The 15,285-nt window shown below is 34.6% G+C and overlaps 1 protein-coding gene across 5 annotated transcripts in view; it reads right to left on the bottom strand.

Annotated features, from left to right (window-relative positions):
- znf644b (zinc finger protein 644b) overlaps window positions 1-15,285 on the bottom strand; it is a 131,044-nt gene that overhangs the window by 19,465 nt on the left and 96,294 nt on the right. For 3 of the 5 annotated variants that reach the window (XM_039735564.1, XM_039735565.1, XM_039735566.1), the window contains 3 exons: window positions 14,710-15,285; window positions 6,114-6,236; window positions 3,512-3,614 (listed from right to left, as the gene is read on the bottom strand). In XM_039735564.1, the coding sequence (XP_039591498.1) occupies window positions 3,512-3,614; window positions 6,114-6,236; window positions 14,710-15,285 (802 nt within the window). The remainder of the gene's footprint in view (window positions 1-3,511; window positions 3,615-6,113; window positions 6,237-14,709) is intronic. The other 2 variants (XM_039735569.1, XM_039735568.1) reach the window with 2 other exon arrangements.

Raw genomic sequence — 15,285 nt, 5'->3', positions numbered from 1 at the left:
CGTAATGCTTAGAAAAGCAAGAGAGGAAACAATCGGCATTTGTGATTAGCCAAGTTACTGATCACTAACCAAGACTTTTTAGTGAAAATTGGCCAATTTAGATTGGCAGCCGATTGATTGGAGTATCCCTACTATAAACCAGAAATGAGAATCTTTTAATTCACATAATTTTGTACATATTAGCTCATCTTTCACCACAAACAAGCATTCTAGAGTTCCCTTTTCAGGTTGAGACTGAAAACATTTTGATCAAACCTCTCTCACAAACGCACACACATATACAAGGTGTGATCAAAAAATATGGTGAATGTTTAAATTGAAAGAAAAATATTACAGTAAAACAAAAATTGTCATGAACGCCCCTCAAAATACTCCCTCTCGCTTTGAACACACTTATCCTATCATTCTGGCCACTTTCTGAAGCAGTTCTGGAAGTCCTGTTTCGTGAATGTCTTTAGTTGCGCTGTCATGGCTGCCTCGATCTCCTAATCGATTCGAAACATTTACCTTTCAAGGTTATTTTTTCTTTGGGGAAGAGCCAGAAGTCGCACAGAGCCAGATCAGGTGACTAAGGTGGATGAGGACACACCGTAATGTTTTTATTTGAGAGAAATTGCTGTACCAGAAGCGACGTGTGACACAGAGAAATTTCATGTTAATGCGTTGTTCACGATCCTTGATTTACGTCACACTTTAAAACACACGTTCTTGTAATCGGAGCTCACAACAGACTGACTGCACCAAACAACTTGAAACTTGTCACCCACTGTTACTAAGGTTCGACCTGCCGCTTCCCGTATTGATGATCCCTGCCTTTCCATTGGATGACACTCGACAGCAGCAATCACCATATTTTTTTTGATCGCACCTCGTATATAATAAACTACATACCTCTTATGCACTGTAATAGATCAGTCTCAGGTTTACTGGAACTTTAAATGTAAATAAGGGTTTGGGTCTATAGGGACACCTGGATATGCTTGAGGGACTTTTTAAGAGAACAAAAAAATACAACCCAGAAGTTTAAGAGCATCTACCAGTGTCAGTGCTGGTGAACTTGGAGTCAAGAGAGCAGGTGATGATAACAGCTCACCTGGCAGGAGGAACAGAGGCCAGAGGTGTTTTTTTTTCTGCCACTCCTCTTTGAAGCAGAAATAATGCGTTGCCTTAAAGCATTTTTGTATAACCTAATTTAATTTTCTTTCTTTGCTTTATTGCTTGTTTTAAAGACTATGATGGCTCAGCACAAATGAAGTGGATCATGTGTAGTATAGTCATCCACTGACTTGAACACATGTTGGTCACAAAATGGGTGTCGTTCTGTGGGTCTGGTGTGGAAAACCGGTATGTATCAGCACAAACTGATCTTCAGGCCTCGGAGGCTAGATGCTGGTGTATGTAAGTTTTTAACCACTGGGTCAAGCTATTGTAATCACTGGATCACAAGTGGGTCATCAAAGCGATTGACAGTGCTGCACAATTTATTTTCCTGTTTCTAATTATGTTCATTTCCCCATCTCACCCACTCTTCCAATTGTGAATGTTCACCAAGGGAGACCATCACTGTCATCACTATGTTTGTTAGTGACAACTGGTCCAAGGGAACATAAAGGTTAAGAAACACTGGTGTAAGGTAAGGAGGTGCGGGCAAATGCATAAGAATTTGCCACATGGAGCAGTGCATACCTCTTCATTTTCCTATGGCCGTCGCCTGTAAGTACAAATGTCTTCAACTTGGTCAGCCGTAAATCAGTGCATGATTGTACAGAGACAGATGCTCACATTGAACATGTGGGTGAAGCAAGTCCTGGTAGGCACATCCAAGGGCTACCACCTTTTGCTTCAGTTTTACCAAGGTTAGTGTTAGGGCGTAACTGGGTGTTAATACACCATGTTGTTTCTTTGTCTGTTTTCCACATCACGTTTTTTTTTTTTTCATGGTTGCTCTTCATAACAGAAGACAGCTATACATCACATTAGCTGGGTGCCACAGAAAGAGTAACTGTGTCAGTGAAACCTTTGTCTTTACATGGTTCTGAATTCAAACTACTTCAACAGAAAGCAACGCAACCTTTTGTCACATCATTATGATTAATTCCCCTCTTTCAAGCACAGCTGTGACTTAGAGAAAGAGTGAGTGCTGACTGTGGGAACACAAGAAAGTCACAAGAATAACTGTTCCTTGAAAAGAGGAGAGAAATAGCAACTTTCTGGAAAAACCTCTATAGATGCTATAGAGAACTTACTAGCTTACTTAGAAGAGCCAGTTCTGTGTTTAATAACTTGTCTCATTTGTATTACATGCCATCTTTCACATCTAAATTATATATAAATAATTATCTGATTTTTATAATCCATGTGTTTGTCAACAAACTTTACGCTGTATCTTAAAATAGGTGTGGCAGTGAATCCTGAGCTATGAAATCAAAAGTCTCGTTAATAATTTAACAAAAAGTGAAACTGCTAATGAATTAAAAATAAAATATCCCACATATTTGTGTACAAATCATATGAACTCACATGCTACCACACACTTCAGATTTCTAGTTCAAGAAATAATAAAGTATATTTTTTAAAATCATATTATCCAATATGTTGGCTATGCAGGTTTTAGTTCTACTCAAACATTAAGTTGTGTATTTCAGGAAAAAAAGGTGCTGTCTGAGGTTCTGCATGTATTTCGTAAATGCACATATTACGTTTTAGGCTCAACCAATACTGTACATAGATACATATATGCATAAATGAATCATTCTTTTGGCCGTGTAATGCTCCTACAGATGCTTGAAACAAATAGTCTTGTTTTTTCTTCTTTTTTTATGGATAAGACAGAGAATATAGCAGGCAACTCTTTCACATCTTATTTGTATATCACAAAAACGTAGTTTATGCAGATACTTGTTATAAACTGTACATGAAAAAGGATTACAAATAAATACTTAATAAAGAGTACATCCAAAATCTAATCCTTTCAGTCAAAACTTCTTTAGTTAACTGATACTCTTTAATTAAAATCTGTTACTTGAAATTACAGACATCATCAATATACGTTTGCTATGAATGTTGTTATATATGCAAACTGTAAATCAGCTTCACATATTTTATCTAAGACTGTTATTGGAAGAGAATTCAGACTTCTTTTTCCAAAATATAAAACAACTTCAGTGAACACTAGTTGTTCACTTTCTAACAAAAGTAAGCAAATGCAAAGAAATATTGACTCACACCTCTGAACTATAAACAGCCAGTAAATAACCAGCCAACATACTGTTTAAAATTATTTAGCAGTGTCTTAGATGTCCAGGTTAAGATGTTCAACAGAAAGTTTATTTACTGGTTGGGATTTGCGACCAACCAATGAAATGCCATCAGTATATATTATAAATCTAAAAGAACAAAGAAAATTAATAATCTGTAATAACACCAGCACATCGGAAACTGCACATTTATTTGCTAAAAACTGCAACATTTGCTTTTTAACAGCATTAATCAGAAAGAAAGGAAAGTGCACCTGCATGTTAATCTGTAGGTTTCATCAGGTGTATGATGTAATGGAAACATCTTTTTCTTTGATCCAGGTCTCAACCTGGGCTTCTTCTGTTTGCACTCGTAAGCTTTATAAAAAAACAAATATTCAGAAATTAAATAACAGCCTTTATAAAAGCAAATATATATAAGATTTATACTTCTGTGTAATACACAACAATTACTAATGCAAAGCAATATATACATTAAACATTATTTCTGAAACAGTGTCATTTAAAAATAAAGATTTCACCAAAGATGTATAATAAATAAATTCATCCAGGACAATTACAATTTTACAGTTTTAAGCTAACCTCTGCATGTAAAAAGCATGGGGGAGATAAAGTTGGATTCTTGCTAAATTGCTACTTATGATATAGTAAAGGTACTAATAAATGGTACATAATAATATTGACACTAAGTATTATGTGCAGCATTTGCAAAGTGGTCAAAAAAATAGCTGTCTGCTTTACACAGATGCAAAGCAAACTTGGTGCTGAGATAAAATAGAATAAATCTCAGGATTGCTTCATTTTTCAAAAGCACCTGAGTATATCTGGAACAATCAAGGGATTATTATTGAATTTATTTTAGTGATATCAATATATGGTATTTAACACAACCACAAAAGACAGAATTACCATATAATGAGTGATATTACCTGTACAAAAATCAGAGGATTTAGCTTACTTTCAGTTTCAGCATAACACATGCAGTTGACATAAAGCCTGTGCCATAGTAAATGATTCTCATGCACACTTATCACCTATGTAGTAGGACACAGTACTGTAAAATCAAAACTCAAACCAGCATGTTTAAAAACAGCTTTGGCCCTCAAATAGCTTGTGTCATGAATAACAGGTGCACACTAATTATGAGACTGCTTTCTTTTAAAACCTGGGTAATGTCATTTTTTGCTATACTATATAATCTAGGCATATATAACATTGGTTTATTAACATTTATTTATATATCATTTTCTTCCTTTGTTATCAAGAAAGTAAACACAGGATTTCTGATTAAATGGTTGCATATGGCAAATAAATTTTGTAAATAAGCACCGTTTTGAGTCTGATGCAAACACTATTCTCGCTTTACATCCAAAGATGTGTATTTTCATGCCTAATAAATATTTAATTAATGCTCTGTTAGCAAAGATTGCTAATACTACAGCCAAGTTGAATATATGAAATGAATAAACTTCAAAAATGTTGAAGACAGAATTGTACAGTGGAATTATCTTTAATAACTAGGTTCAATGATTCACTCAAGGATACAAAAGCATGCCAAACTGGAGCCCACTCAGTGTTCCATCTTCAGAACCATATCAAGTATAACAAAAGTTAAGTCTCCTAAAACATTTCTACTACAGCATCCTTAGTCATGCCCACACAAATCCAGACAAATTAAGTGCAAATTAAGTGTTTATGTATATACTTGTAATGTTTTATACATATTTTTGTTTTTTCTAATGTAACTTAACACAGCTAAGTAAAATGGAAGGATTTCAGAAAAAATTGCTTGTGACCCAAAGAGTGACAACTACAGCCCAATAAATTCTGATCTCAGACTGTAAAAATTAGAACCACTTATATCTTTTCTGTTGTGTTTGTTTCTTATTATTATATAACTATACAGCTATCTGAAATACAAAAGAGGAGCGGCTTGCCATAAAATTCAAGGAATATTTTAGTAATGCTATTCTGAAGGAAACACATTTATGACAGACATGGCAAAATTACTGATCAGAACAATTTTGTATGATCATGTGATTGCCTTAGCTTTCTTATATAGCTTTATTATTGCCACTGTACACATTATCTCTGTTAGCTAAAACTCAAATTTCTATAAAACACTCAGAACCAATTAATTCAGATTTCTCATTTTTGCCAAAAGTAAAAACAACCCTCCACTCAATTTTATTCCACTGTTATTCTTTTAATGAGCGTAGTCAATGTTATACATTTTTATATGCTGCTTTAGTAAAACTGATATTTTAATATTATACATAAAATAACAGTAAAAATTTAGGAATGGAATTTTTTTAAGATAAGATCAGGGAACTTCTGCATTTTAAAAATTTTGTGCATCAAAACCTTCTTTCTATGCCAAAATGTAGGGCCCTACAATGGCCAGTTTCTCAATGTTACAAATTTATCTGCCTTAAATAAAATATGCAACAATACTGAAGTGAGCCATTTCAGTGCTACAGCGTGTGCCCCATCTAGTGGTATAGTACTATAAAATCCACCTATTCATTCTGTAAATATAAAAACATAGATTTTTAAATCTGGTATAATTTGATTCATTCCTTGCAAAAAGGCAATGGCCTAGTGCACATTTTTTATACATGATAACATATTTTAAAACCAATGAAAAAGAAATTTATGATTTTAAATATGACACAATGAATACTTCGGGACATATTTTACATGTGTGGCATTCCTAGAATTTTTTTTTACAAATGCAACATCAAAAATGAAATGGGAAGATTTTCGTCAATGCTAACAAGCCTTTTGGAATTAAGCATCATTTGTGTGACTAATTTTTGGTTCAAAATCATTTCAATGAAACAGACACATTCTTACTTGTTCCTTCCAGAAGAGCTGCTCTCTTTCTTCGTGCATAGGCCCGCAAGTGATTAGAAAGACTAACCGCACTTGGAAATGTTGCATTGCAATGAATACATACCTTCTTAGGTTCATTTTTGTCTGTCAAAAAAATATATAAATAATGAGATGAAACTGTCTTTCCCTTTAGAATGCCCATCCTTCAGAAAAGTGTTAAATGCTCCTATCTGTATTTTTTCTAATTTTAGAGGTCCCTTTTTGTAGGACATAACCAAATCTGAAACAGCACCTGATGTTTAGTGAACTATAACTAAAGCACAAAGGAATTAACATCCTGGATGGGGGAAAAATTGTACAAAAATGCAGCAAATATATATTTTTTCCACTGTAATGGGACATAAACTTAGCTAATGCAATGTCAAGAAACTAGCCAACTCAATTTGATCAAATAAAATGTACATTATAAAAATTTAAAATAGATGTCTGAATGAAAAAGATATATTAAATACTTTACAAAGTGATGTTCATGAAACCGGACAAGATCAAACAGACAAAGTAAGCTAGTTCTAAAGGTAATAACTTGTACCAGCAGCTTGTTTTCAATTCATTTGATGGAATTGTAGGTATTCCCTAAAATGTATCTGTATTTTTCCTTTCTGGACAAGTCATTTCTTTTTATAAACATTTGCTAGTAAATTGGTTTAAATAAAAGATATTACCAAAGTCATTCACTGGGCATTATAGATATAGCATTACATAACAAAACATTCTCAAATCTGATGAATCCAATTCAGAGCAGCAGATGGCCGGATTCTATCCCAGCAGCACACTTTTCAAAAGTTGCAGCTTAAACTTTAAGCAACAGCATTCCTTGTTTAGAGGCAGAATTTGTTTTAGTGTGGGAGCAGTGGTGGCACCAAAAACTCCATGTCGGTTGAGAGATTGAGGAAAACTACTCCTCAGTGCAAGTGTGATGACCTGCTGTGTGCTACTCCTCCTTTTGCCATTTATATTCAATCACCTGTCTGACTGCATGTTTGTGATCAACAAAATGATGACTTGATCTTCAAAGTCAAGTTTATAAATCACTTTCCTGAAATGGCAGTGTAGCATAATGTTAAATGCCAGTACGTAGAGCTACACAGTCTTGTGTTCAAGTCCTAACATATGCTCTGCTTATGTGCAGTTTGCACATTTACATTTGTGAGTTTTCTTCTAGGTACAATAGGGCATGCCTTGTCACCCATAAACTTGCCCAGTATAAGTGAACGGTGAGGATGAACATACCCTGCAAATGACTGGTAACCAGGGCTGCTGGCTTAACCAGGGTCTCTCTGCAAACTTGAACTGGACATGCAGATTCAAAACTGGATAGATGAATGGACAGAGAAACTCAAATTAAGAATGTTGTTACTAACCATTTATTTAAATATACTGTATTTCTATACACTCAAAATAAATATAATGGTACCATATTTTATATATATACTGCCTCCTCTTAAAGGCAATGTGCAAAAATCAAATACATTAGAACTTAAATATTTGACTGGCTTTCTATGGAGATGCCGAGAAATATATCCTGCAATGTCAGTTAGCGCTCAAGTAGTAGTAGACATTTAGTGGACAGGTATAGTAAGTGGTACTAGATAAGATTTTAGACTTTAAATCACAAGGTTATTGGCTCCATTCTTGCATCTGCCTCACTGTATGATCTTCAGTTTGTCACTTAACCTTGTCTGCACTTCAGTTGAGAAAAAAAAAAAAATTGGTGGTAAAAGTTTAAACATATCCTAATCTTGGATAAAGACATCAGCCAAACATGTAATAAAGTATAATACTTCCTCCAAATTTATATTTCCATATCCTTTTTCAACACCCACTTTCCCTCTTATCTAGGGCAGTGGTTCCCAAAGAGTAAGTTGCGACCCCCAAAGAATTTCTAAAATAAAACAAGAGCGGATGTCAACTTTTGTTAACAGGAGGAGTTGAAGGCAGATGTTGACTTGGGCGATAATCATTTGTAAACGTCAAAAAAACTTGCTGTTACAGTAAAGTTAGGCTCTCTTTGCTTGGAGGAATGTTATACTCATTGATCTGACATCTAATCCCCGTGTGTGCATCAGTAGCGAAGAACAAACAGCAAAAATGGCAACAGCATCTGGCAAGACAGCAAAGTGAATGAGCAAAGAAAAATACTCAGTGGACGTTGTTTTGCGCATTATTGCTGAATTGTACTCTGACTTATAGGACGCTGATTTTGGTGCAAGTAATCTGGAGAATGAGATCGAAAATGAAAGTGAGGTGCCCAGCTGATCATGGTGCTGAACACGTTCACACAGCTGATGTGTCTACAGCAACATTCAGCTGGGAGGGCCGCTACTTACAATGAAAAGAGGTACAAACCAGAATGCACTGCACTGAGACCCCCACTAACGAATCTGTGGATTTGTCCATCTGTAATGAGAAGTACTTGAACCTCTTAATATTTTCAAGAACTGGTGTTTCAATATTTTCTGCCACATTGCTTATTCTTCTTTGGATTGTATTACTGGAGAGAGGTATTAATTTGAGCTTGTCGGCCACTTTTTCACCAACCATTATTTGCACCATATCAACAGCTGCCAGTAAAATCACATTTTCTGTAATTGAATATAGCTTAATTGCTATTGCAATGAGAAATACAACTCGATAACGTGCTAGTAATGCTTTTTGATTAATGATGGTTGCCAAAATAAAACTGGATTGTTCATTGTGAAAGTAAAGTAGTTTAGCTTTCTTTCAAAGAATTCCACAGGTTTGTCTTTTTTGTCTGGATGTTTGGTATTTAAATGTCGAAGTAGCTTTGATGGCTTCATACTTTCTTTTGACAGCATATCTTGACAAAGTACACACTGGGGTTTATTGGAAATAACAGTAAATTCATATTTGAGAAATTCATTCCTGTACAATCTACTTTTCTTTTCATTTAAAATGTATCTGTATTTTTCATTTCTGGATAAGTTGTTTTTTTGTTTTTAAAACATTTGTTAGTAAATTGGTTTAAATAAAAGATATTACCAATGTCGTTCATTGGGCATTATAGGTATAGCATTACATAACAAAAAACATTCTCAAATCTGATTAATCCAATTCAGGGAAGCAGAGGGCCAGATTCCATCCCAGCAGCACACTTTTCAAAAGTTGCAGCTTAAACTTTAAAGAACAGCATTCCTTGCCAGTGGTGGCACCAAAAACTCCATGTCGGTTGGAGATTGAGGAAAACTTCTGTCAGTCTCAGATACACCTCAATGCAGGTGTGATGACCTGCTGTGTGCTACTCCTCCTTTTACCATTTATATTCAATCACCTGTCTGATTGTTTGCTTGTGAATTAGCTTTGATAGCTTCATACTTTCTTTTGACAACACGTCTCGACAAACTACACACTGGGGTATTTTTCTTTTTTCTTTTTGTCACTGCCAGACATAGAAGGTTGCAATGATCTTTTTAAAAATGTATCCATCTTAACAAAATGGGTATACAGTAGCTTGTACTTATTGTTGAATATTCAATATTATACTTGTCACTCACCAGCAAAGCGCACAGCTTGGAAATAATGCCTCATTGTGCTTCACTGCTTATATAAATAAAGCCAAATTGAAATTTCCAGATGACTCCAGAGCCAATGAGCAACATCTGGGTAACAGATAATGCCAGTATTTCTATTATTTGATAACTATTTTACCACTGATCAGCTGCTGTTTGTTTGTGAATGAGGTTGAGTATGGTAATGGAGGGTTCGCAAACAAAATTCTCAAACAAAAGTGGGTTATACCTTTAAAAAGTTTGGTAAGCACTGACCTAGGGTCATAACAAATGCTGTAAATGATCCAGGCAGTATCAGGGACAATACCATGTTGTGGTAGCCCGTAAGAGGGCACTCTCTCTCTTACCTGACCAATTTAGAGTTGCCAATAGATCTGAATTGCACACACATTAAGGGGACAAGCCCTGAATGTCCAGCAGAAGAAAAATAATACACAGACAAGGGAAGCTTATGAAAGCTGTATATATTTAACGAGGGCAGGATTTAAAACAATCTATTTGGAGACAGTACACTACAGGTCACAGTACAGTAAATAAATCAACCCAGGTTTGAGATGATGTCACCCACACATCTCTAAATAATGTTCCTCTATTGACTTTGTGATATTGCAGGGTGTCTGTTTCAAACCACACTACTGACTTACTTTCTAAATGCAGTTCTAATTTTAAACATTTGTAAAAATGTAAAACAAACGATGAAGAAATAATGTTGAATTAGCGTTACTTATTCAAAACCCAGGTATTTCTGATCTCACTTTACTCAATACAATGCTCAATGACTCAAAGCTGATCCTAGAAGCATCAGATATTAGGCTGGAAGTTTCACTGGATGGGATGCCAATTAATCTCAGTCCATTTCATGGTGCACTATTTTTATTTAACTTGAAAAACAATTAACTCAGGTGGAGGGTGGATATTATTAACATGTGTTTTTTATGTAATTATTACTTGGAAAGTCGGTCAAATTTTATATAGTGCATTATTTTATTATGTATCTTTCAGTGGATGCACAAATTTGGACCTTTTTATACAAAATATGATTCTGAATAATTTCAAGCACAATCAAATACAATATTATCTAATAAACAGAATAGTTATAAAGTAGCCTGCCTTGATTCTATAAATGATAAACTTTACCTGACTATGTTATATTGTAGAAATTAGATTAATCACATTGATTTAAGCTTTATGGGGCTAGATGGTCTGTTCTTGTCAAAATGGTTCTAATATCAGGTTGTCTTTGCCTATCCTTAAAAATTCAAAAGAAAAACAGCCAAACCTTAACAGACAGTCAGTCTATAACTGGACACAAACATACATCACTGATTTGCAACTGATAACTAAATTAACGTGCACATGTTTTAAATTTAGGAAAACAAACTTAATAATGTTGATGCTTAATCATTTTGGAAAGATGAAGTAAGTAACACGAGTATATACAACATATATCATTATGTTAATTTTGAGAACAATTAAATACAGTATGATGAAGTACATAACTAACAAAAAAATTCTTGATGTGAATTTCTCTGAGTTGCCGCTAAAGTTTGCATATTGTAATCTTTCTAGTTAACCAATAAAAGGTGTCATTTTGCTTAACTTCTCACTCTGTCCACCCATCTACTCATTTTTAAATCAGCTTATCCGTTGATGGCCACAGGATGCCCATGTTTAGACCAGCAGTACTGGTTGGTAGCTCATCACAGAGGACATTCACACACAAACCCACATTCATTTATAGAAGGAAAGGTTTTGGTTGACCATGCATGCCCCAGTGCACCTGAAGAAAAACCAAAATACACACATGGAGAATGTGCAAACTGCACATAGGCAGAGCCCTTGCCATGTTTTAAAAACGGGACAGCTGCGCTATAATAGCAGGAACAGTAGATATCCTGCAACCATATTTTAGTTTCTGCCTTTTCCATAGAGTGACCATTTAAACTTGACTTTGAATAACAAAGCACTACCTTTTTAATCATGGATAAACAACCGGATGACTGGCTGAATAAAAACAGCAAAAGCAAGAGTAATTTCACATTAGGGTGCAAGGAAAGGCCACAATTGCAGGTGTTTTTACTTACATGTAATCACATCTAAGTAGAATAAACACAATTATGAAATATACATGGGATTTGATAGGATTGCTCAAATGGGCACTGTTTAAAATTTTTAACAGTAGGAAACATTAAAAATAACGGTAATACTTTTTCATAGTTCTAGCATACAAACTGAACAAACTGAAAATTTGAGTTTACTACAAAATACAATTTTTAAAAAGTTTGTTGTTAATTTCACCATAGGTACATGTTGTTTGATTCCTGGCCACCTGTCAAGTGAAGTTGCCCTGTCAGGTAAGAGCAATATCTGTTTCTACCCTAAATTGACTACTTATGTGATACTCTTTAAGGCACTGAATGACAAATCCCTGAACAATGTTAATATTTTTATTTGACTTACAGTTATAAAAAGGACACATACAGATTGCAGTATCAGCCTTCAAATTCTCCTTTTAAGAACAGTAAGTCTTGTTAAGCCTGGATGCAGTGGGTCAGCACATTAGTTTTGAGGCATAATTCAGATGGTCAAAGGTTTTTCTCAGCATTTCAACTGACATTAAATATGTGTCAGAATGTCCGACTTTGAACAAGGAGAGCTTCTGCTCAAACTTCAAACTACAACTTCGAAAAATGTCCTGAGATGACTTCTCAACCTCAATGAAATCCTTTACTGGTATTTTCCTATATTTTGATACTTATTTGTTGTTTGTGTTTTCATCATTTTAGTTTAAGCTTTTACTTTCGCTGTTGGGTTACATTTTCATTTTATTTTTGTATTTTCTTTATTTTTGGTTGTGTTTTGACCTTCAGTGTGGCCATATCTAGACTAATGTCATATGTTACACAAGGCCAACCAAAATTTCAATAGTACACTATGTGTTTCAAATAATGTTAGCAGTCATCTTCTATAATGCTTTCATTCCTTGAAGTAGAGAATACTAACCTATCATAGCTGGTATCACTTACTTTTCAGGATGAAGCTTCATGAACTCAAAGAAATGCTTAAAATTATATTCTTACAGGGATTTTATATTTAACTACAGTAACTGTTAAAGTACACTTCACGCCCACACAATTAGAACAACTGTGATGAAATTGGCCATTCAGTCAAACAACTCCATCCTAGTTACCAAGATTATCCAAAATAACAAATCAATATCAAGTTGAGATTTGAAGGGCCTTAAAGTACTACTCTCCATCACACTGCTTAGTCAATTATTCCATGTGCCTTTAGTTCTCTGCATAAAGAAAAACTAGTAGGAAATCTCCCATTAACAGTTTCCAACAATGCCCCCATATTCTTGAAGAATTTATTTGAAAGTAACAGCTGGAATCCACTGTACTAATTCCTTGCATAATTTTAAACACTTCAATCAAATCACCTCTTAATTACCATTTGCTTAAACTCCTTCAATGTCTCCTCATAGTCATTTTTACGCAGGCTTCGCCAATGGATTATATAACTTCTAACTCCCTTGGCTTTCACTCCAAACAATGTGATATATAGCCAAACATCCTATTAGCCTTCTTGATTAATTCTGTATAATGTCCGGATATAGATAGTGAGGAGTCCAGTGTGGCTTCTAGGTTCTTCACATAAGGATTACTTTCAAGTGTCAGACCTCCCATTTTTCAATCAAATCTAACATTTTATCTTCCTACATGTAATACCTTCCATGAACTTAAATTATATTTCCTTTGCTACATATCTGCCCAATTCTACATGCTGTCCAAGTCCTTCTGTAGCAATTAACTGATTCTACATTGTATGGTCTTCCACCTAGTTTGGTGTGGTGTCATCTGCAAACTTAACAGGCGTAATGATTATATTCTTGTCCAGATTGTTTACAGTATGTATATTAAAAACAGCAGCAGCCCCAACAGTGACCCCAGAGGCACACCACTTTTAACATCATCCAACTCTGAAAGGTTTCCTCTCAACATAACCCTTTGTTTTCTAAGTCGGAAACAATTTTGCACCCACCTACACACAGCACCCTGAAATACCACTTGATTTAGCTTTACCACTAACCTTTCATGCGGTACATATTAAAAAGCTTTCTGAAAATCAAGAAAAATATTATCAATACACCACTCAAATTAAATTCTTTGGTTACTTCTTCATAGTATTCCGGCATACTAGTGGAACACAACCTTTCCCATTTGAACCCATATGGAGTGATTTGCTAATACACCTGTTCTAGGCATGCTGCTTAATATTTTCATAAATAATTGGTTTCATTAATTTTGATGCACTGTAAGCTTACAGGAAGTAAAATACTGGGGGCCTTTGCATAACATTATTCAATGAAACATCTAATTTACTGTTATTAGTCATTATCTATTGATTATTTCCTCAAAAACATTTTCTGCAAAATTATTAGAGATATGACATTAGAACTAGACAAGAAAAATAAATCTAATCAAATCTTTTGTGTGTGTTACGTTTTACAATTCAAGAAAGAAATAAGACAAAAAATGTAGGCTCCAGAGGTGTTAAAATATACAAAACATTGTGAAATAAAACACTTTTAGTGCCTGTATGTGTACATAAAAATGCTAATTAATTATTTGTACTTCTCATGTCTTTCTTAACTAAATAAAAGCATGTCATTTTAACCATATTAGGCTTCAAATGGAGACATCATTACCAAGTAACTATAAAATGGGTATTACTTGCACATAGGAAGTTTTAGATTTCAAAGTTACTGACATGTACCACTGATAAATACTGGAAATTTACTTTATACAATGGATAATACAATCTGAATAAACAGAATAATGAATTAATACAGACATTACAGATATCAGCAACAATTTATGATTTAGGCATTTGGCAAAGAAAAATAATGAGGATTCTGCATTCAGAATAAAAAGAAAATAAAAATCAAAACAAAAAGTTTAACCTGTACTACAATAGCAGTATAAAAATTAGAACAATACACTGCCTATAAATATCACACTTCTTACCTGTTTGCCAGTACAGCTCTGCAGTTTTGACTTGTGGATTCAATGCACTGTTTTCTTTGTGGGGAGAAGCAGCCAATCTTTTTCTTGCTGTTTGACAGCGATTCTTATTTGTATCAGTTTCCTCTCCCACTTTCTTCTTCCTGAGAAGTTCAAGCAGTGAAGCTGACTGAGGACTTTCATTTTCAAGCTTAGAGTCACTGAACTGATTATCTGAAAATTCCTCATCTGGATGTGGTGTAGATGATTCCCAAAGTTTGGATTCTTGGCTGGTGTGTTGAACTTTAATTGGAATTCCAGTAGGTGATAAAAATAACCCATCACTTGTTGCAAATTTTTGTGAAACAAATGGTCTAGATAGGAAACGCTTTTTGCTCAGTACCTTAAGTATGTGCTTATAGTCCTCCTCATTTTGCAACATCTCATTTAGAATGCATACAGGTGATTTACTAGTGCTGTGTTTTGTTTTACCAATTCTTTTTAAATGCCCTCGAACATGATTTGATAGTCCAGTCTTTGTATCAAACCATCCTCCACATAAAGGACAAGTGTGCTCAGTCGGAGATTCAGACTTTTCCA

Source organism: Polypterus senegalus, chromosome 14 (genome assembly GCF_016835505.1).
Source record: "Polypterus senegalus isolate Bchr_013 chromosome 14, ASM1683550v1, whole genome shotgun sequence".
NCBI classification, from domain to species: Eukaryota; Metazoa; Chordata; class Cladistia; order Polypteriformes; family Polypteridae; genus Polypterus; species Polypterus senegalus.
Note: the sequence above shows the minus strand (reverse complement) of the source record. Positions and strands in the feature narration are given on the sequence as shown.